Raw genomic sequence first — 23,368 nt, 5'->3', positions numbered from 1 at the left:
TTCCAGGAATCAAACACATTATTTCAAACTTATACGCTGCAAAATGTTGCAAAACAAAAACCCCCTATTATTCTTTCAGACCAGTTTAAACTTCCTATGATTTAACAAAGATGTAATCATATCCGCAAAGATCCCGGAGTTCCTTCTGAGCATCTTAAAAAGTAGGAATGAATCATTTCCTTGTATGACAATCAACTTTGCAATGCCATGATCTTGGAAATGACAGTTGAACAGTCAAAGGCAAGCACTCAAAAGAAAATAAAAGCATTTAATGCAAAACATTTTACCAAAAGTTATTACAGCAATTTCATATAAATGGAGTCTTCTCTTAAAACATGAAACCACCGATATAAATGTATTGTTACAAAGCTGATTACAAAACGATCTCCTCAGCCACACAGAGAGGTAGGGAGGGTATTTCTGTCATCTGAAAACACCCAAGATAAACCAAAAAATAATGTTCGGGATCTAGCCTGCTACATCTAAGTGATGGTAACACACATACAGCTTTGGATTAAAACTTCACAGGCTGATATATCTTTACCCCATAAGGCCTTTATTAAGCTTCCTAATAATTTGTGGGTATGCAACGGAAACATCTGAGATGCCTGTCAGCTATATTATATGGTTTTCCCTAATGATGGGAGGACTGATGTCAGGAAAGACTAGTGTGTGTTGCCCTGCGAGGAGCAGGCTTTCAGGATGGTTTAAAAAAGAAAAAAGAAAAGAAAAGAAAAAAAGAAAAAAGTTGTTTCTATTCCTGCTCAATTGCTCCAGGCTGTACTTTCTGAGACCTGAGGACAGGTTTGAGAAGTGGTGCCCCTCTGGCTGCCCAGTGGCTCAGGGAAGGCCAGCCACTGGGAGAAACAATTGGTGTGGCTACCCCAGGCTCCTCATCTGGATTCGCTGCTTCCCAGGCTGTCAGAGACTTAAATGGGTACAGAGAGAGCTCATTTTGGAGTGAGCGAGGCCCTACGGAGACTGACAGCAGTCAGTCCAGCCAGCATCCTGGCAGGCCCGCAAAGAGCAAGAGACAGAATTGGTCCTTGTTGAGAGCTAGCAAAAGGCAGCTGAAGGAAGGGCAGGACAGGCTGGAGCCCTCTCCCCCCCTCCGCAAAGCGCTACAGCAGCACGGGCACTTCCTCAGCACATTAATTCATTCCTTCATTTGACAGACTTGGCTTGTCTGGAAACGATTACCTGTGAAAGGAGCTCTTTCACCAACGTAGCTATTCACTGAAGTAGCGTCCTGCAAGGCTGGGCTCTGCCTGGTCTGCTGCCAGCCAAGCAGAGAAAGGCTCCGGCTAATCCCCAGCGGAGATGGGCTGCCTGCTCCCCGCTTAGCAAAACAACAACAAAAAGGCCTTCGAGGAAGATGCAGTGGGGGGAACACAGCTCTCTAGAAAACAAAGCCACATTAACCAGCCTTAACAAAGCAACAGTTTTCTTTTCTTCCCCAGTGGAAGGGCAGGCTGGTGCCTTCCCTCCCCAGGACAGACTGTCTTTCGGGCTCTTCAGGGACACGTGGGAGGACGCCTTTTCTTTTTTTGCTGTGCTGCTCCAGTGCTAGGCTCCCCGCGCTGCTACCAGGAGCTGAAGTCCCCGAAGCCTGTACTCTTTTTCTCTTTCTTCGCAGCTGTGCTGGTTGAAGGCCCATCATCTTCCACACTGCGCTTCCTAGAGCCAAAATGAAAACAACTCTCAGGGACTATTTACTGTTCGGTGGGACAAGGGCAGCTGGATGCTTTTCCTCTCCCAGCAACACCTGTATCAGAGCCAGCCCATCCCTTATCGATCAGAGAGGAGTGCAAGCTCCATGCTAGCATGGGGACCGCAGGGGGCTGGGGGCCTCTGGCATACCCAAAAAGAGGGAGAGTGGGTCAGTCTGTGGGGATAAGTCAAGTCAGGCTTCGAACACTTCCAGGAACGTGTTTGAAACCCAACAAGTTCTCTGGGCCAGAGCTGAAGAATTAACAGCTGTACTTTTCCAGCACAGTCATGATGAAAATGTGAGCCACAAGTTCTCTCCCCACCTTCTCACCTGCATTTGTGGCAGCAAAAGGATTTATGGGGAATTAGGTGTAAAGCAGCTGGGCAAGGTTTTCAGCTCCTTTCCTGTTTCTTGAGCACAGCCTGTTGCCATCGTTGCTGCTATTCTCAACCTCTCTTGAGCAGAGTTTGCAACCCCATGAAAACACTATGCAGCCAGCTCACATACTGTGGTTTTACTGTCAGGTATCAGTAGGTGACAGGGAGAACCCTGAACCTGCCAAGGTGCTGCTATGGCCCAAACTCCCAGTTTCAAGGCTGTGATGAGAGAAGGACTAAGAAAGGAAAGTCTTTTCTATGATACTTGGCCCTTTCCAGAGAGCTGCAAATTCTGCTTGGGTTTCCTCTGTAAATACAGTGCAGAATGGCAGCAATTTTAAGCTGAACATAATATTTAAGGGACAAGCAATATTTTGTAATTGAAACACTTAACTGACACACCAAACTGACCTACACAGGCTAACACATTTTTGTTCTCAGTTATGCAAATGCCTCTAAGTCACGCAGGCACATACAAGCTGATTAAATAGCTGTCCAGATCTGTGTATGCATAAATACACACCTTTATGCAGCAGACAGACAACAGCATTTTTGTAAATGCTTTCAGAGAAGTCTGCAAAAAATCAAGTGCAAGGCATTTATTTTAATCTATCCAAAACTCATGCAAAGCTGCCACTCAGGTGGGATTCTGTACTGTCCTTAGGAAAGCAAGCGATGCTGCCAATGCCAACAGGTTTACAAAGGGTGTCTGGGAGAGGATGCTGTAGGACAAGCCTGTACAACCAGACAGGCTCCCTGGAGCTACTTGCCAGACGCCCTGTGCTCCCACAGCAAGCCTGGGAACCTGCTCCCCTTTCTGGCTATTTCAGTTGTGCTGGTACAACCGTTCATGTGGCTGAACAGGGAACCAGATCAGCAGATTGATATGGGCTTAAGGCAACTATTTTGTGCAGGGCAGAAGCTGCTAAAAGAGAAACAGCTGTGGGACCATGGCCTTCAGGTATAGCTGCAGAAGAGGAAAAGAATAAAAGTGTAGGAAGTGACACAGTACAAGGGCTTCTGAGTTGTGGCAGTGTATCCACAGTTCTGAAGTCAGCACATGCTGTTAAAGACTAACTTGGTCACATTCAAGCGCTAAAAGAAAAGCTCAGTTAGCTTGTAATCTTGAAAAACAACAGAAGTAGAGGGAACTCTTGACTGTTAGGACTGCATGAAGGAGTCTTTGCAAAGCCTGCTGGCACAAACCAAACATCTGAGCAATGGCACTGGACAGGGTCAGCGTCCAGCAGGAAAGGCAACTAAAACACCCAACAAAGATCAGATGGGCAGGGAACTCACGCTGCAGCCATGTTAATGTATTTTCCAATCCCTTGCCGGTAAGTTTTAGGAGTCTGGACCTCCTTCTTTGGTGGGACCACCTCAGCTTTTGTTTTGGCTGCTTCTTCTTCTAGCTGGACCTTCTCTCTTTCTGCAGCAACCTGTGGGAAGCAAAGAGTGCAGTCTGTTGCAAAAGCTAGTCCAGTGTAAGGAGAAAATGTCTCCAATTCTTTGAAGCTTTAAAGCACTCTAAAACAGCAATCAGCATTGCTATGATTACAGGGCAGGCAGTAGGAGACAGACCTCAAGGGCCACTACAAACAGGCTGTCTGCAGCCATTATAACAAAACTCCTCTCTTCTCACCTGCAGCTACCCATAGCTACTCCGGGCATTTGGGAAGGAAGCCATCATAAGCGTGATGGACTGGGAGCCGTGCCAGACTCAGTTACAAGACCTCTCCGCTGAAAGAGTGGCGGTGATCCTGGCACAACAAGGCAATGCTGAATGGCAGCTGTTTAATCTTAGCTTGCAACCATATGGGCCAGGGGGCTGCCCATGTTCAGAGAAAAGGCATTAGGTTACACAGTTCTCCAAAGAAGAGCTCTGGCCTTTCAGAAAAACTAACCAACCAGCTATCCTCACCTGGGCATCTGCCTCTTCATACGGATCAACAAAAACAGTTGTTGTCTGAATTCGTATTTCCTCCTAGGAGCAGAAGAGAAAAAGAGCAAATCAATCTGCTGATCAAATTGCACCATCTCCCCCAAGTCTGGTTTTCAGAGAAGCATCACTGGGGTGAACTGCAGCGCCACGTGAGGCCATATGTGTTCACTCTCTCCTGCACGGCCCCTGGTGCATTGCACGTACCTTGGGACGGTCTGTTTTTGGGTCACTTTCCACATTCTCCATAGCAGTCAGAGTCTCAAAGCCACCAACCACCCTAAAAAAGGAAAGACACAGTTTCCAGCTGTCACAACACACTCAAAATATTCATACACCGTTACATGTAGTGTATCTAATAAATGCCCATTACTCTAGCAGATTTTTAAACCATCGTGTTTGGGAGAAGGGAAATCAGCAACTGTATTTGGAAGACCTAAGATAACGTCATTCAGTGCAGAAGGTAAGAATTTTTTCTCAAATTGGGGATTTGAATTTAAAATTAAACAGAACATGGAAAAGTCAAACACTCAGAGGAAAAGAAAAGCCATTTGTTGAAAATCCCGGTAGCCACACAAACCAGCAAGATGGAGAAGAAGCAGCTGTGGACAGCTGTCTGTGCAAGGCACAAACCCATTTCAAAATGGGTTCACTTGCTAATGCTACATCCATAAATTTGGAGCTCATTTGTTACTCCCATGAGCTTTGAAAAACCAACCAACAGACTTGGTCAAGAAAGCAAATGTTTTCATTAACTTCAGATTTTTTAACTTTTTTTTTTTTTAATTGTGTATCAGACCGAAGGGTGTTATTAGGAAGAAAGGTAACTGTAACTACGGCACTACTGGAGAGAGGTGACAGAGCTGTCCATAATACCACCAGTAATGCAGAAACTGCAGGATCCTGCGGAAGCGCATCACGACCATGAGCTTGTGAGAGCTCTGGAAAAGCAGCAGAGCATCAAGTCACAGCTACAGGATAACACCAGGACACTTTTCACCACAGTTTTTATTTAGGAGGACATTAGATCCTTGACCTCTCATTCTTCAAGTCAACATATCCAAATACTTACTTGAAAATGTCTAAGAAAGGCTGAAGACTTTCTGGACTGTTGCATGTTCATTTTCAAAAAAAAGTGTGGAACAATGGGAAAGTTCCAGAAAAGGATAAATGGGGTGACCCAGATAATTATAAGGCTGTCATCCTGGCATCTATCCCAGCAAAATAATGGAATAGCGGAGACAGGACATGATTAAGAAAGAAAGGAAATAAGTAACAGCAATCAACAAGGTTTTGTGGAAAACAGAGTCTGTCAAACAACCTTCTATCTTTGAGACAACAGATGTGGTTAACAGGGATAACAGCATCCATGGAACAGACTTCTGGAAGGCGGCTGATATTTTGATTGAGAAACCAGAACTATATGAAGTGAACACAGCACACATTAAATAAAAAATGGGCTGACAGGTGTCAAAATCTAATTTTAAATAAGAAGCACTGAGTCAGTCTGTTTCCAGAGGGGTCCTGCTGGGATCAGATCTTGGTTCCAGGGTATTTAACACTTTCATCCACATCATCATCCTCAATTAAATTTAAAAAAAGCTATACATAGAAGAACAGTAAATAAAGATGAAGACAGGCTGTTGATACTGAGCGATCCAGATCCCTTAGAAAAGCAGGCTGTAGCTGGACAACATCTGTTTTAATAGAGCCAAGCCACATGGCCAGGAACCAAAAATACAGCCCATATTAATGGCTGTGGGACAATAAGAAACAGCCGTAATTCTCAAAACCCCTGCTTCCCCTGCCAGGGAAGTTTGGGGCCAGGAGATCAGCAGCAAGTGCAGGAGCTGGCCATTGAGGAGCCCAGGGCTGCCCATGGCATGGAGCAACCGGAGAGCCAGCAATCCTACAGCCTTTGCAGGGTGGCAGCTGCTGGGATTACTGGGACTGCTGTACCAAGACAGGTAGGCTGTCAAGGCCTGGGCAGACAAAACTGAGGAAAATCAAATTAAATGAAACTGATGTAAAAAAAAAAAAAAAAAAATCAAAGTGGTGGAATATGTAGAGTGTTTTATCACCTAACTCTGCTTTCATATCAAAGAAATAAGCCATACCTCAATCAAAAAACACACATCATATTCACATTCACCTTTATACACTTCTCCTAGGATATCTCACTCTTGCAGGTGTTTCACAGCCAGGCAGCCCTCTCCAGTCCCGGCATGACAGTCTGCAATGGGCCAGCACCAGGATAGCCCCTGGCTGTCACCTGCGATGGGCTCAGCTGATGCAACTGAGAAATACACCTCCTCCTACCACTCCACACCACACTATTTACATCCTTCACGCACTCCTCCCAAGAGCCACGCTAACCAAACGAAACAGGCTGACCCTGTGGTTTGAGAAGCAAGTGGGTCCTTCTCAGTCGACAGCCCTTGTCCTTAGTGTGGCACCACTGCCCCTTGCTGCTGCGCCACGGGCTGGGACAGGCACTAAACACAAGCAAAAAGGCAGACCCCATCACAGAAGATATGCAAGTCAGAGAGGGTGCTGCTCGGCACCTGCCCCGAGCAGAGCCATCCTTGCTAACATTTCGTTGCTGCTGCACTGCTCCAATCTTCTCCCCTGTACTCCCCAAGGGCCTGTCGATATTCTGTAATCAAGTTGTGACTTTTAAGAGCAATTAAAAAACATGTATGCAGGCTAGAACAGCCTCATTCATTTGCAACTGGAGGTAGAATGCTGGGGAAAGCTGCACAGGGCTTGAAGACCCTGCATGAACTTCAGAAAGTTCATAACAAAAACTCAATTTTAAAATCCTCCTCTAGGCCAATATCAGATTCACTTATAATACTGATGATTAACACACAGCCTAAGATATATTCACTGTATTTTAATGGCCCCTAAAGGAAACTTCTGATTTAATATTGGAGGATTTTCTAGGCAACAGCTCCACTCATTATCTGCTCGTATGTTTTCATTTAATTAGGTTCTGATAATTTGAAATAGCCAAATCAGCTATGCACTGGCAATCTCAACCGAGTAATCCCTTAGCCTGTAGCTAGACCTCCCACAATATTAGTCCTAATGCATTTTGGCGATGCTCAGGAATCTTCAGTCGCTATGCTAATTAAACTTTATTGGGAACACTTTGTCACTTGTACATTTTAAAAGACTGTGATAGACGTGGCATTCACAGGTCATCAGTAAATGACCTAAATAGTCTATTTTGACATGATTATAAAGAGCTAAGGGGGAAGAAGACAAAGTTGTTATGCCTGCAGAGCATGTAATTGTCTTTTTTTCTTAGCTTCATGCCTCTAAAATGGAAAATTGATCTTTTATACTCCTTCATTCACTAACATTTTGCACAGAGAGTATCTTTATGGATATTACAGAGTCAGCACAGTGAGCTCTCAATATAGGTTTATGTCTTCAGACATTGCCATATTAACAATAAAAAATAAAAATTAATTTGAATACAAACCACCAGCTCAGAGAAGAGAGCTCTGACCAGAGGAATTGGAAATATTTTACTAGTCACTTTTGTTCAGGGAGCACTTGGAAGCTTTGTCAAGGATCAGGCCCAGCTGAGGCTGGTGTTTCATCAGTAATAATTAAAATCAAAAAAAGACAAGATCTGATTGCAAACATCACCTGTCCAGTAAAAACTGAACTACACACTCATCAGGGCAGTCATGCAAAAAAAGTGTATATTCCAACATAAGGTCTCAAACTGTAAAGGGTTTTGCAAACTTTCCTCCGATCTGTGCAAGCAGAGAGGCAATGTACATGCAGACCCTGGAAACATTACATGTTGTTATTGTTAAATCCCCTGATGTTATATTGCAGCACTAAAATCAGTTTGATGGGATATACTGTGTCTAAGTCCATGCATTGGCACCCCTTACAGCAATTGCTCCTCACAGAAAGCGGAAACAAACACACCAGAGTAGTTTTGGGGATTCTTTGCTTGTCCCACAACCCATATTTTGGGTGTAAGAAAGAAAAGCTCACAGCCATCTTGCCAAGAAAAAAGCCCATACAAGTTATATGTAGAAAAGACCATCAGATCAGTACATTAAAGTATTTAAAAAAACCTCTGAAGAGAGTGACACTACTTAATATTATTCTAATTTTCAACTAACTTTGAACAAAAAGAGATAAAATCTGTTCTATGAATAAATCTGAGTCTCAGCATAAGGAACTCTGTACCTAATTTTCATTACAACAAAATGCAAACTCTAGAGGTTCAGATGAATAACCCTTTATACTCTTCACATGTGCTAAGTGCACATGTTACACAGAGGGTGACACAGCCTTTCTCATGCAACATCACTTGTGCTAAGTTGGGAGCACAGCAGGAAGGGAAGGCAGAAGGGCAGAAACAAGTTTAACCTTTTCCACTGTTTCTGGCTCTATTCCTTTTAGAAGATGCCACACATGCTTTGTCCTAAATTGACGAAGCGAGGTTTAAACAGATGTTCAGATGACACCCTACAGTGAAAAGGACCTTCAAGACACCATTTACATTAGAACAACCAGTGAAACCAAGAGTTTGCCGTGTACTTCCAGTAGATGCTGAACAGAGAAATGATGATCTCAACTATATATTTAGCTCAGCATCCCTGAGACAGCTTGTTGTATTTTTAGAGGAGCTTGATAAATGTTGCATTACATTTAGGCATGGACGACAAGGTAGGTGCATTTAGGTTTTCTTCTGTTAGCATAGTAATGAAAACAAAAATGTGCCCTTGTTTATGCAATTCTGTTTTCTTGAAAAATGAACTAAGTTAGCACTGGAAATCTTTGCATTTCAAATTTAGAGATGTTATTTAAAATCTTACTTCCTGTTAAGGCTCCTTTATGCAAACTAGTAACCTTGCTTCATAACCACTGCCAATGTCTTTGCATGAAGTGAAATATCTGGAGCAAGCTCTATCCATTGCAATATGCCAATGAAAGTCTTGCTGCTACATTAGTTAGTGCTGCTCCCAAAGAAAACTGCAACTCCCTAGCAGTCTCACAGACATTCACACATGGACTTCCTATTTCTCATATTTTTGTTTAGAAGAATTATAGGAATTAAGCTTTATGCAATGCTGGGGATGGCAGTGGCCCAAGACGATAGTTTCCTGGTCAGAAGATGATATAAGAACAATGTCTGGGCTTTTTTTAAAAAAAGCTTTAAACTAGAAACAGAAACCAGAAAGAAACGTTGTTTTGTAAACACATTCTGCCCTCAAGGTTATTTTTATAAAAAGGAGTACATACATTTATATACACACAGAGAGAGAACAATACACACATGTACAAACACGTATACTCAGGACAAAATGTTTTCTACGTATACACCCAATCTGAAATGGAGCAAGCAATTTGAACTTGCAACAAGGATGCAGTCAAAACATCTCCATCTCTAATAAGGGCTTAATCTAGCAGGCGAGACACAGTAATGAAGGGTGCTGAAAAAATAAAAAAACTTGGAAAAAGCATTTTGAAACGAGACTCAACAAATGAACCTGGCATGTAAGGACTTCTCTGCTTTGGCACAGGTTCCTCTTCAGAGCTCATACAACTGTTTTGGAAATGATAGCAGCCCTCGTGCAGCTCTGACAGCCTAGTCCTTGTGTGCTACACAAAATCACAGCCACGGCTTCCACAGGGAAGCCTGGTTTATTTTCCCACCTTGCTCTTCACTCCTATCCTGGTGCCTGGGGAGCAGATTGCTGTGCAAAATTAGGTCAGGCTCCCAACACAGATTCAATAACAGAATCAGCTCTTTTGCTGTCACACAACTTCTCCCTTCTTCAGGTTTATTAAAGCAGAAGAGCAACAAGAGTTTCCCAGCTTAGAAGCCATTAGGGTTCACTGTTTCAAATCATACAGGAATGTTACAAGTGGAAACAGACACTGTGTGTTACTTAACCATACCTGAGTAACTGAATAATGCCTCGTACTTGTTTTATGTAGCTAGTTACTTCAGAGGACAAGAGTTACTCTCATTGCCCCATTGCACTGAATTACAGTAGCAATCATTAAACAGGTTAAGGAATACTTACTACAGGGTGATACTTATCCAGGGAAAGAAACTATCTTCCACAAAAGCATCTGACAAGGGGAGGAGGGAAGAAAAGAGAAGACTAAGCTGAGTACATGTCAGCCACTGACTGATGCCTCCAATTTGACCAAGTTTGAGGTTTCCCAAACCACTTGTTCATTATTTCCAGGAACACGGGAATTGAAGAATGAGCGGCAGAAACCTCAAGAGATAGTTAAAAGTTATCTGTGTAAGTAGATACATGCAGCCACGTACAAAAGGGAAAACTGTCCTCCATATACTCATCTCCTGTCTCAGTTGCCACATCCTGTTCTCCATTCTTGACAAACACAGGTGATGCTCTAATAAACACACAGATCATTTCCAGCTTTGCCATCTGACCACAACATTTTTCTCTCCACTTCCTCTACTGCACTTCTTTTTATCACATCACATACCTCCAACCTGCCCTCACTTTCAAGCCCATCATGCCCTGCTTGTCCTAAATCTCATCTAAAATTCAGAAGACAGCATTTCTCTCCTCATGCCAATCAGCATGGCTCGATCATCTTCCACTGTTATTTTAAACATGCAATTTTTTATGTGTCCCTTTAGCTTTGGAACAGGCTACCCCAAAACATCCACAAAGCCATTTCATTTCTCCTAGGGTTTCCTTTTTCCTTGGTTCTGAAGAAAGTGCAAACTGCCGGTGGAAGGTAGGCTGAAAAGGGTCACTATTGTGACTTCCCTGTTTTATGCAGTTTCTTTTCTACTTATCCAGCTCTCTGGGACAGAGATTATGTTTCTATTTTTGCTTATAAAGGACAAATGTACCAGGTCTCTGATCCACACAAGCTGTGAGCCATTGGAGCAATAAATAATATAATAGCAACATGGATGGGATATGCTTGCATCTAAATTTCATGAAGCACACAAGACAGGAACGTGAGCCTATACTGGTGTTTGGGCTGTAACATCCCTGTAGGTCATGCAGCTCACACAACAGCTGAACTCCCAGTTATAGCATGGGTAAGAGGGAGCTCCCACGCACACAGCCCACGACAGCAGCAGTCCTCCATGGACCGTCCCCATGCAGCAGTCCCCTGAAAATGCTTTTCATCCACTCTGTGCAGAGCAAATGCATGTTGGTTGGTTTACATTACTTGAGTTTCTAAATTAAACCTCTTACCAGCAAGCTAGAAGCCAACAAAAGCCACCAGTTAGTTTTCATGTTAATTACAGCATTCTCTAAGTCAGGAGAAATGGTAATTACTAGAAATGGTAATTACTAATTTAATCTCTGCAGCTCTGCTGGAGCAGGAAATCCATGCAGCCTGCAACACACCTCCAAGGGAAGGCATTCTTCTCTCATTCTCTGCCTTTGTTTCTGCTCCCCATCCATGACAACTCATCTCCTTTACTTTCAGTAACATCTGTCCTCATTATTGCCACGGTGGGCAGCACAATCGTGACAAGATGCCTTTCCTGTCCTCCAGCCACAATCTTCTCCTGAGACTTGAAAATTCCAGTACACCAAGCCAGACACGTGCCACCTCTTCACAGTCCCACTGCCTGCAGCTGGTGTGTTTTCCAAAGATACTTAACAGCCAAACATCCAACATTAATAGCTGCTATCATGCAAAAATTGTTTTTCAAACCAGTGGGGTCATGAATAAGATGCAACTCCAGAGAAGGAACTTTTCAATGTTCCATCCCACACAGGACAAAAAGAGAAAGGGGTGCGGAATAGTTGCACTTTCACTCTTTTTTGTTCTCCAAAGTATGGAAAGCCTGCTGAAAAGTTTTATACAAATTACAGAAAGGTCAGATTCTGCTCTCTAAGATACATACATGACACTCAGTAACATGAACCAGAGCCACATAGAAATAACTGAGGGTACAGTTGAGATCAGAGTATTTAGGTTTTTATATTAACTGAAATAAGTAATCCTCAAATCTATACGAAAGTCACAACAGGCCAGTAAGCATCCAATTAAGACAATCAAATTTAACATTCATGAAAACAAAGAATTCTGATTTTATACGTTCATTCTATTCTTAAATCTAGATATTATTCCTAGATATGCTTCCCAGATATTATTGTGCTATACAGTCTAAGATCAGATACAGTCAACAAATCCTGGAAACACCCAGGATCTAAAATAGCAAATTGAAGCTGGAGTTTCACTAGAGATACAATCTCTGGAGTCCTTTGGCTTTTATGGCTTTTAAAAAACAAATGCAGGTAAAAACAGCTGAAGGATTTTGATGACATATAGATCTTAAGAGCTGCACTCAACAGCCTGTTATATTAAATTTGTAGGTAAATGCAATTATTCAAGTATTAAAATTGTAGATTAATATAGAGTGACTGGAATACACCTATCCCAGCATCTTCATTTTTTACATTATTTGAATTAATTTTCATTTACATGCAAGAGAGTCCAGAGTAACATTCACCTGCTCTGTGTTCATATGAAGACGTCACTCAGTTTTCATACAGGAAGCCAAATCTGATTCTAAACTGGTATTTTTAGAAAGTTTTTCCTTTGTATTTCAGCTAAGAATATTTGCAGTGCTGAGAAAGCAGCACCACTTCTTTACTCTGGCAACTAAGTTCAGGTTTCTGTAGCAGCAAGGACAGTTAAAAACTTAAGACAGTCTTTGCTAAAACTGCATGAATCTCTGCTATATACACTTAACCAGATTTACTTGGACTGAAGTAATTCCTCTCTAAGGGGCAACATACAGTGTGAAACATCATTTGAGCTATTTTGCTCATAAGGCACTTTAGACGTTACGCACGATGTGAAGGCTTTTGGGAACACACTCCCTTACACCGCAGTAAGCTCAGCTACTCTCTAAACTCTTTCCTAGTGAATTATAGTAAAAGTGGAGCACACTGGGGAAATGCAGCAAAGACACTGGAGGACTATACAGGCGGCTCACTGAAGCCATGTTGCATCCAGAACTGAAGAACAGTCACATTTTCAGCTGAGCTGTCCTAACCCAAATAATATTTGATGAGGCAGCAAGCTCAGGTTAACAGCATTACCGTATGGGATTTAATGGGATTTTTTCAAGGAGGACTCAAATTGTTGTAGCTTAAATGAAATAGTCTTAAGATAGGGGTGGTGTAACTCCTCCAAGAATATACTTGCTCTCAGCTTTTAGTATTAGAATTTGCTTTATTTATCTGCTTTCACCAAATGACAAGGGAACTTTAAATTTTTCTATGACAGACCTGAGAAAGGAATTGCAGGATCAGTATTGGAACTAACAGCACTAAAATAATTGTTTAAAATGAAGCTAGTTACTGCCTCAAGAACTCACAGGCATAGAAGATGGATTAAATGTATCACTTTCATTGTACAGCACAATTGTATGACATCCAATTAAAGTAAACAGCACATGCATTTCTTTTCAATTGCTGCCTTTCAAACAGATAAAACTATGAAAAGAATAAAAAATAAATCTTCATTTAAAAAAGACTGTAAAATCCCCAGGAACTACCAATGAAGCAGGCTAGTGAAACTCCCCTTCCTGCCATTTGCACTGAGGGTTTTGCTAGAACAGCTATGAATGACTTGGTAAATACCATGTACCTGCAACAGAGGAAGCAAAAAACAAACTAACATAAAGATTTTGGTCTATCTTCTGTAGTAAATAACTTGATCTTTACCATGTGAGGGCTTGACTGGAAAAGTCTTCTGGAAGAGACTTCTTTATAAAGAATGAAGTTCCCTTGCTGTCTTGGCATCGGTAATATCTTAATATATATACACATAAACATGTATGTATCTACACACACACACAGACATACAAATTTTATACTGACAATAACTGTCAGGAATAAAAGAAAAGAAGAATAAAATAAACATCGAATAAAAGCAGCCAAAAGACCCAGCCTATGCAGAAGCTCTATGTTCTATACCATGATGAAGAGCAGCCCTGTCATGACTAATTTCCTGGTTGACAGCTCATAAGAGGATGAAAGCAGTGTTGAAGAGGTAATCTCTCATGTCCCAGAAATTAGCATGCACAAATATTAACATGGTTGGTTGCAGGACGATGATTACTTTGTTCATGACTCCCTGGAGGGCCACCCACAGAAGGGAAGTAAGGCAACTTACAGTGATGGAAGGAGGAAAAAAGGGCACAGTCTGATGACTGGCACAACGTTGGCCACCTACTCATGACCAGGAGAACTGGATTGTGAGCTAGGATTTTGCTCCAGTTCAATTGCAAGAGTCACTAGATTCTTCTCTTTAGGCGTCAGACACACAGGAGAGAATGTCTGCTATACTGCTGCTCATAACATCCTTCTCTTACCTTCCAAAAACTGTATGCTTCTTGTCCAGATATGCACAAGAGCGGAATGTGATGAAGCTGGAAAGAATAAAAACATAACAGTTAGCATATTATCTCATTGACACTCAACAACAGCCGGTAATGCTTAAAAACAGAAAGTGTATGCAAAAGCTCTCTGAGAGAAGACAAGCCCCTCTCCCTCTCTGGCTTTTCTCTCGGAGGCCCACTGACCAAAGATCCTTTAACTCCTCTGTTCTGTGGGCTTCATCTTGGATTTCTGGAGTTTTGACTTCTCATCTTTACACCTTACTAACATCCCTAAACAGTACTCTAAGCGTGGTGACTTGCACAAAGTCCAAAATTAATCTGAGCATCTTCCTCCTTGGCCATGCAGGCCCTGGGAAGCCCATGAAGGACAGGGAGATGTGCATCCTGCTTGGGAATTACATTTCATGTGCATGGTTGGGAGCTTGTATCCAGCAAATATAGTTTTATAACACCACAGCCTCTGCCAGTGTAAACTTCTATCTTTTAAGATATTTACTTTTTCATTTCTCTTCCATTAAATTGGCCTGTCAGTGACCCCTTTCTCCTCTGGACAGAGCAAATTTGTGCTTCAGATACAAACATGACAGAAGAATACTTTAAAGTGTCAGAAGTAATGAAACCTGTGAAACTTGGATTTTTAATGAATTGGACTTTTAATTTTGGGGGTTGCATTTTAAACTTAAACCTGGGAACTAAAATAACAAATCCAAATCCACCTTTACTACTACAACTTTTCTCGAAAGCTTAATGCTTCTTTAGAAGACTTGGACTATGAGCGTATGAGACAGAGGTTTCCACGCTGTGGTCTGCAGACCACGATGGCCCATTTTGGCTGGACACGCAGTGCTGGCTCTCCTCCCTGTCTCCATCTGTTACACTACATTAGAGACAGCTAAAAATATATAAGCATTCCAAAGGCACTTTTCCATGTAAGCAACAGTCTCAGGAAGTTATATGATTGCAAATAGGAGAGGCTGCAATCTACCAGACAATCTATTAAGACACAGCTTGCCCTAGGAAAGCTTTGAGATGCTGAGCAGAATGCAAACTCCTACACAGGGCAAACACTACAACTTAGCCTCGTGCAGGGGTTCTTCGCACCACTTTATTCCCAGATATCCAATACTTAAGATTATCAAGTGGTCAGTTATATAGTATTGTAATAAAAAAATCTGAGCAGTAGCAAATATACAGAGAAAGCTTCTCATCCATCACCGTAGTCAAATAAAATTAAGGACAATGGAATTAACATAACTCAGGATGATCCCTGAGGAGAAGTCCTGAGCATTATTTGAGCATCACCTTACACAGGGGACCCAGTTCACTCTGCACTGCAGTGCCTATCACCTATGGGGAGAGCTATCCACCCAGTTCCTAAGGTCACAACAGTTGCCAGATGTGTCTAAACACTGCCTAGGAAGCTTTATAAATATGAGCAGCTGGAGCCTCTCAAGGACTTCACATATAAAGGAATTTCATATTTCATTTGCAAATTTTAGGGAAACATATGATCACATTTACAGCAGCAGATGATGTGACTCAATATGGCACATCGCTCATGAACTATCTCTAGAAATGTCTGTTTCTAGAATCCCCCCCCCTTTTTTTTTTTAAAAAAAAGCCTCTACTTTCCCCTAATTTAGCACCTGAGTGCTGGCAATAGCATTCAATTCCAAAATAAGCTCTACAGCAACTTGATCCTGCAAACTGCCCAACACGTGCTGAGCCTTAAGTACGTGAGTAAGCCTATTAAAGGCCCTGAGACAAGCACTTGTGTCTAATTAAAGCTAACCACAGTACTGCATAGTTTACAAGCCCTAATAATACTTAGCATCATGAAGACCAACACCAAGAACCCCCTCCTTCCCTCCCTCCCCACTCCCAACACACAGTACTGTACACACACACTCACTCTCTTTCCAGGGGCTCTCAATAAAAGTATAACTTTTTTCTATTACAGTACTTAAGGAGCAGCCAATCGTTGGCTCAAAGTGACACAGAACATTTTCAAAAGTCTGCAGGCAAACAATATTGATGTTACACATAAAGAAGGTTATTACAGCTTCAGTATATTTAAATTTCATTTGTTGTTCTTCCTGCTTCTTCATTCATCTTTTCCTCATTTTAGTCCTCATTCTGTTTTTGTACATTGAAAACCAAGTCATTCTCAATCCCACATTCTGCACTCTGCCACGTCTGGGTTCTACACATTTCAACAGTGCAGAATTGTTCTCATTTATTTAAAATCAAGTGAGTAAAAAGAAGCAATATTTCCACACAGTATATGTTTCATTTCATTAAGCCCTTTCATAAAGTTCAATACAGGGCCAAATTTAAACAGAGTGGAGAGGTGTAATGCTCTTACAGGGATAACACTGGGGGGACACTGATAAAAATGAACAAAAACTTCAGGTCATAAAAACAGAAAAGTCAAATTAATGATGATATAATAAACCTACAGGTCTTCTTGCTGTGCATCACTTTGCTTTTAGCTTGGGTAACAGCAGCTGTAGCTACCCTGATTTCAATATGCAGCACTCGACAGAACATTTCACTTGATTGAACTTTAAAGAGTAGCTTGCAAAATGTCATTTGTTTTCTGAACAGAGTAAGACACAATGTCTAGAGGGAAACAATAAAACACAAAAAGCAAGTGACTACTTACAACTGTGATTTGTTTGTGTTGGGTCCTGAATTGGCCATACTAAGAACACCACGTCCAGTGTGGGACAAATTGGGCTTAAATTCATCTTTGAAAGGTTTTCCCCAGTAAGATTCTCCTCCTTAAAAGAGAAAAGATGACAGAAGAAATGTTTGTTTTCATTAGTTTCTCATTATATTTTATAACAGGCATTGACGTTAAATTCAAGGTTTCTGGCGCTTCTGATCACTATGTGAATAATACATTCTTACCTCATCCTTATCACTAGGCTAGCATCTGAGCATGCACTTGAAATCAGATGTTTGTAACTCGCAACACAATTCTGTGTCCCCACACTATCAACTGCAACAGACCAGACTGTTTATCAGCAGCATTATATATTGTGTGCTGAAGAACTGTCAAGGATTTAATTTCTTACTGCTGGTCCACCATAATTTTTCTTTTTTGAGACATTAAATCTTTAAAGTGTCTTCCTGACAAAACATAGAGCAAAGAATTATTATTTTAATTGCACTCTTAATATAGCGTTGCTTCTGGAAATAAAATATCAGGGAGACGAAATACGTTCATAGAATCAACTAAGAATAGGAGCTATAGGCTTAATACACTCAAATGCTTCCTGGCTAAACAATGAAGAATTATGATATATATTCCTCCAAAATAAAAGGCAAAAATTAGATATTTGGACTAGATACCTGAATGATGTAAACATTTAAACGCAATGAAGTCAAAAGGATGATAAAACTTTGCACAAGCCATGAACTCAGCCCTCCAAAACTGATTTCTTTTCTGTGTCTGTGGATAGAACAAGGGTCTGGGAGACCTCTCCTCCTGGTTGTCATTTTTACATTATTTATGACAGATCTGACATTTTCATTTGCACTTTCCTCCAGGATCATTCTTAATAAGAAAAACGAAGGCCGAGATGAGTCATAGTTTTACAGTCAACTCCGTAATCTTGTTTGACAAACCATGAAAAAATATTTCACCTTAGGATAGCATTAAAAATAAACCAAACAAAACTATCCAAACAGGCAGCAAGACTGGTCCATCTGCAGAACTGGCTCAAGATTCCTCTAGAGTAACTTGTGTCACTTGTGAAGCAGGAGGTTAGTAAAGGATCTGTAGTGCTCAACAGCAATTCGCACATGTAATACAGAAAAGCAATTGGATGATATGGCTACACAGGCAAGTAGAGATAAAACTGAGGAAGAAAACAGGCTCCTACTGAAAACCTTATGCAGAATATCACAAGAGTGCATCAAATGAGAAAAGAGTTTCAGAGGATACCACGAAAACAAAGCGTTACAGGTGGACGGCTGCGAGTGGAACTAAGTAAGCGAGAAATTTTGGAAGAAACCAACCCACTTAAAAACCCAATTAATCATGTTCAAAAGACCTATTAATAGAGTTGAGTGTTGCCTGCTCTGCAATTTGACAAGAGCAACAAAAGGGGACAAACCCTGTAGGATTTTCTGTAATCAGGAGCAGAGGAGGAGTGATTACTTCAGCAATCTTTGGCTATTGAATATTCTAAGGTCAGCTAAATTACATCAGCTTGATCCCATGTGCCAATCTCTTCCAGTAGTGGGTGAAAGGGATATGCTACAGCTGCAGCCCGCTCTACTGTCTTGAAGATGGATTCAAAACCCAGCTATTCCAGCCAAACCCAAAGTGTTCAACCTATTAGAAAATGTCTTACCAGAAGCCAGTAATTTTCTTTGCTAATGAATCTCCCTATTTGCTAAGAGAGATTACTTCTGCGGTGCCTTAGTTACCTGCCTCATTCAGAAAAACAAAGTTCTTGTAGGTTAGTAAATAAACAAGTTACACTCAGAATATAGCGAGGCTCCATGTCAACAAGTGCTGCCCAAACCCAGAAACACACCTGCAAAGCCTGCAGACCCACCGCCCATCAACAGCACCATGCCCTGTGCAGAACTTCTCTTTCCTTTTTTGCCTTTCACATTTTTCACCTTTCCACCTTGATCTGGCCTGGCAGGGCAGCATCGGGGACATACTCTCTGCCACACCACCATGCTGCTGCAGTGCCATTGCTTCAGGCCCTGCATTTCTGCTCTCCGCCATGGCCAGAGTAACAAACTTCACTTGGGCTTCTCTTAGAGAAAGACATAATTTTTCTTCAAAGGACCTCTTGAAGGAACTCCTAATTATCTGTAAAGCAGATGCACTTGCTATGAGTCCTAACCTAAAGGGGTGTTTGCTGTCGAGAAATTTTCAGATGATATGCAAACATGACCACATCCCATTGAGATGGTACACAGCAGTAAGTGGCCAAACCCTTGAGTCTGTTGCACCCTTCATATGCTTTCAGCTGATGCTGAATTACAGCACTGTCAAGCTGCTGAAAGAGGCTGGAATCAACCCTGAAGCCTTTGCTGGTCAGAAAAATAATTCAAAAGGAAAGAGAAAAATTGTGAATGACAGAGACACTCTCTCTTTTTGACATAACAAGTAACCAGACCCAAGAGCTTGCAGACAGGAGCAATGAGCCATGGTCTTCAGGTTTTGGAATATTTATTTTTGTATGATTTCATTTCAGATCATACACTGCAGGTCAGAATTAATCTCATATGTATGAAGGCTAACTTTGGTTCATTCCAGTTCTCTGGAAATAAGTGCTAATATTTTAGTAGATAGTTACAGCATAAGATCCAGTCCCTGCCTCCCTCTCTGTCTGCCATACAGCTGTTTCCAAGGCTAATTCTGTCTGCCGGGAGCTGCAGGCAGGAACAGAGAATGGCCTGTGCAGCATTCGCCTAAAAGGCCAGACGTTCCTATAAAGGACATAGCTGAAGTGTCTGTGGAGGCCTGGCAGCACGGACTGGCAAGAGGCAGTGGAGACACTGCAAAGGCAGCGAGACAGCAGTAGAGGAACCGTTTGGGGTTTTTCATTATTTTTTAAAGAAAAAACCCCAAATTTTTAATTTAAGAATACTTTAAAAAAAACCCCAAAACCAACCAAAACCACCCCCGCCCCCCATGTATTCTCCTTAAATCAAAAATAGCCTGAATGTGTTGTTTGTCAAACTCCTGCTAACCTCTGGAATCATTCCAGGCTTCAAGTATCTGCTTGAAGCAGGACCAGACAGAGCAAGCCAGAAGATGGTGAGTTAAATGTATACATTTTTTTCATTACTGAAAACCAGAATCACCATCTCTCTGAAGATTAAGTACAGATCCCTCATTAGTCTACTGCCATGACAGCAAAATGCTCAGCCAGGGGGCTCTGGAACAGGGATTTTAGATCCTTACATTTTGCTCTCTATGGTAGAGTTCAATGTAAACCTGGAAAAATTACTCACAGGCTCCAAACCTACTACTAGTAACTAGGAGGCATTCGGAAGTACCTAGAAGATTTTACTGTGCTTATTCTCAACACAGTTTGGAGGTGTAGCTGTGCCGCCTTCCTCATTTTCTGAAAGCAGAATGGATGCAGACAGACAGAGGAGGTGGGACCATCACACTGTCTAGCTCTAGCCCTCTCATGTTACACTCCTGGTATATGCCATAAAGAGAGGAGGCTCCTCCTTATATTCCCAAATCCTCATCTGAGAGCAGACAGATCACTGCTCACTATATATGGAATCACGATGATGCAAAAACCTCACCCCGAAGCTGACGTACCAGCCTACAAGCAAAGCCCATGGAAAACAAGAATTTACTCTGGGTGTTAGATTCACAGTGGGCAGCACTGCCTGTCACTTCACCTTCCTCTCAGCTTACTCCCTGATAAGATTATCTTCTGTCACAGTGGAACTGTGTGCCTACTGGACGTGCAAATGTTTCTGAGATCCTATTACAAAAAGTGCTGGAAAAAAATTCTGTGCTAAAAATCAAGGGGGTTCACGTGGCAGCAGCCATGGCCTCACACAGATGTTGCCACTGGCTGGACTGGTCCTGGGAGTGCGAAAGGGAGCGGTACTTAAAACCCTGCACGTGGGGGTATCCTGTTTGCACAAAGTTAGAAATGTGCTTGGGATCGGTCATGGAAATACACTGGCCTTCTAACTTCATTTAACCTGTGCAACGACAAAGCATTCAGGAGCCAGAAGGAGTTTTTGCACAATTCTGTAAAACAAAAATCACATGCATACCCAAGATTCAACGCTGAAGGCAGCTGGGAGCCACTTCCACACATTTTTAATAAAAGAGAAAAATTCTCTTTAATTTAAGAGGTGTTTACCTAATTCTCACACAGAGATGAAATCAGACCGACCACATAGCTCATAGAAAAAATTAGACTGTATTCATCATTTCCATGGCTATCTAGAGTGGCAAGATATATTTAGCTTGTAACTGAGGCACAGTTAGTTATTCAGTCTTGTATCTGCATCTTCTGCTGATAGTGGAAAGGTGAACAGATCTAAACTGACATCTGAAGTAATCACACATTAGCAACTATACTGAAAAAAGCCACATTTTCAGATTGTCTTTTGAACTAAACCAGCTTACTCTTTCGTAGTCTTTGTTCCTTCTAAAGGCATTTTTTTAGAAAGTAATTTTTTTGGGGTAAAATTACAGAAGTTGTACAACAGGCCTGCAAAGAGCTGAGAGATGCACCTAAAGCTTCAGAAATGTAGCATTCCAAAAGCCAGGTGTGGGCTGGGAATCATCATTCATGACAGTTGTGATTTTAAATAAATCCTTCCTTTTTCTGGCATAAAAATTGCTAAGCAGTGGTAAGGAAGTGGGAGGACTCTGATTCACAAAAATGATGGCTTACTTTCTGTAATTTTCTTCTTGTCATTTGGAACAACGAGGTACATAATAACATCTGACACTTCTGTAGAGCTTTCCAAGTGAGACTCTTGAATCATTTTGCAAATATGAAAGCCTTAGATCAGCCAGTAAGTGCTTCTCTCCCTTCAGATAAGAGGACATGGTACTTTTAACCCCACATACCAGAGGTTGTATTTTCAGAAGGGCTGCAGTCTAAAAGGAGTATATTGCTAGATAAAAAGGCTTTGCTCTTGTCTTTTTGCTGAGCCTCAATCATGCAAGGAAAGGGGCTCTAAAACTGGTTACATCTCAGGAACTTCCCTTGTTAGGAAATCCCACTGAGAACTGACTAAGTTTGTCCACAGTCTCTTTGCTATCAGTAGTTCAGAGGAGGTGAAAAAAATGTGCTTTGCTCTGCTTGTTGCCATCCAAAACGTAATTCCCATCTACCAGTGGTATTTTATCTTGGACTTTTACAGCTATTATACGCCACCTTTGTGCCCTCCTGCATTCATGAATGGACAGAGGCACACACCAGTTGATTCATGAGACCTTCCAACAGGTTGCATGTAAGAGTAGCTGAAAACTGCCTGTGCCACTTCGAAAATGTAATGCTTTGCGTATAGTTTTCCCTTTTTGCATACAAAGGGTTTAGGATATTAAATCTATTTTTCCTACATGCAAATTTTCTTCTATTATTTGGAACTCTGAAAATACAGAGCAGCTGCTCCCCTTGCACTAGCATGAGTTAGACAGAATTACTCACAATGTTCAACCACTTAGTTGTTATGAACAGCAGGAAAAGAGATACATCACAAATCTAAAATTCATTTTCAAATAATTAATCATTACAAAGAATGACCATGACTCAGCTTATTGCTCTGAATACTGCCTCTACGGGTGGTTATTTTGTTAGAAAAGAAATAAGCCGTTGCAGCACAACAAAATGTCTTCCAGTAGTCTTACAAAACATTAAGTTGAAGGCTGTAGAAAATTAGTTTGGTCTTCTAAATCAGTGTCAACCTTACGGGACTGTATATCTAACTGCTTTGGCAATGCAGGTCTGCCAGCTAAGCTAAGGTAAAACTGTATTTCCCACTCTTTTCTCAGTATGGTATCTCAACTTCTAGATGCCATAACATTTATTTCCAACCCTCTCCATCTCAAGGTTAACTGCTGAGTACCAGGAATCAGTTGTCCTTCAAGTGTCTGCTGCGTCACAGTTACTTTTATGACAGTCTAACAAGAGACTCAAAAAGGACACATTGGGGTGCTGCAAAACAAATAAAAAAGAAGTAAGGATCAGTGCTGCTGACAGATAGGACTGTTCAGCTGGAGCAGCCGTGGAAGTGGACAGTCAGTGACAATCAGCTTGGCGTTTTACATCTGTTTCCAAAACACAAGCACACTTATCTAGGTGAGCCGAGAGCACAGCTGCAGTCTACATACGTATGACATGTAACTTTAAGTCATGTTGTACTGAATGTGTCCAAATCCACCCAGAAGCCAAACTGTCCTGGGCTTAGTTAGCAAT

At 41.6% G+C, this 23,368-nt stretch overlaps 1 protein-coding gene across 1 annotated transcript in view; it reads right to left on the bottom strand.

Annotated features, from left to right (window-relative positions):
- Positions 1-248: 248 nt before the first annotated feature.
- The window catches only part of PPIL2 (peptidylprolyl isomerase like 2), a 71,371-nt gene continuing 48,251 nt past the window's right edge, over positions 249-23,368 (bottom strand). Inside the window, exons 15-20 of the mRNA XM_074843996.1 lie at positions 17,095-17,212; positions 14,403-14,459; positions 4,235-4,307; positions 4,010-4,072; positions 3,388-3,527; positions 249-1,677 (exon numbers count right to left, since the gene is read on the bottom strand). Coding sequence (XP_074700097.1) covers positions 1,584-1,677; positions 3,388-3,527; positions 4,010-4,072; positions 4,235-4,307; positions 14,403-14,459; positions 17,095-17,212 — 545 coding nt within the window. The 3' untranslated portion in view covers positions 249-1,583. The remainder of the gene's footprint in view (positions 1,678-3,387; positions 3,528-4,009; positions 4,073-4,234; positions 4,308-14,402; positions 14,460-17,094; positions 17,213-23,368) is intronic.

This window comes from Strix aluco, chromosome 18 (assembly GCF_031877795.1).
Source record: "Strix aluco isolate bStrAlu1 chromosome 18, bStrAlu1.hap1, whole genome shotgun sequence".
Classification (NCBI taxonomy): domain Eukaryota; kingdom Metazoa; phylum Chordata; class Aves; order Strigiformes; family Strigidae; genus Strix; species Strix aluco.
Note: the sequence above shows the minus strand (reverse complement) of the source record. Positions and strands in the feature narration are given on the sequence as shown.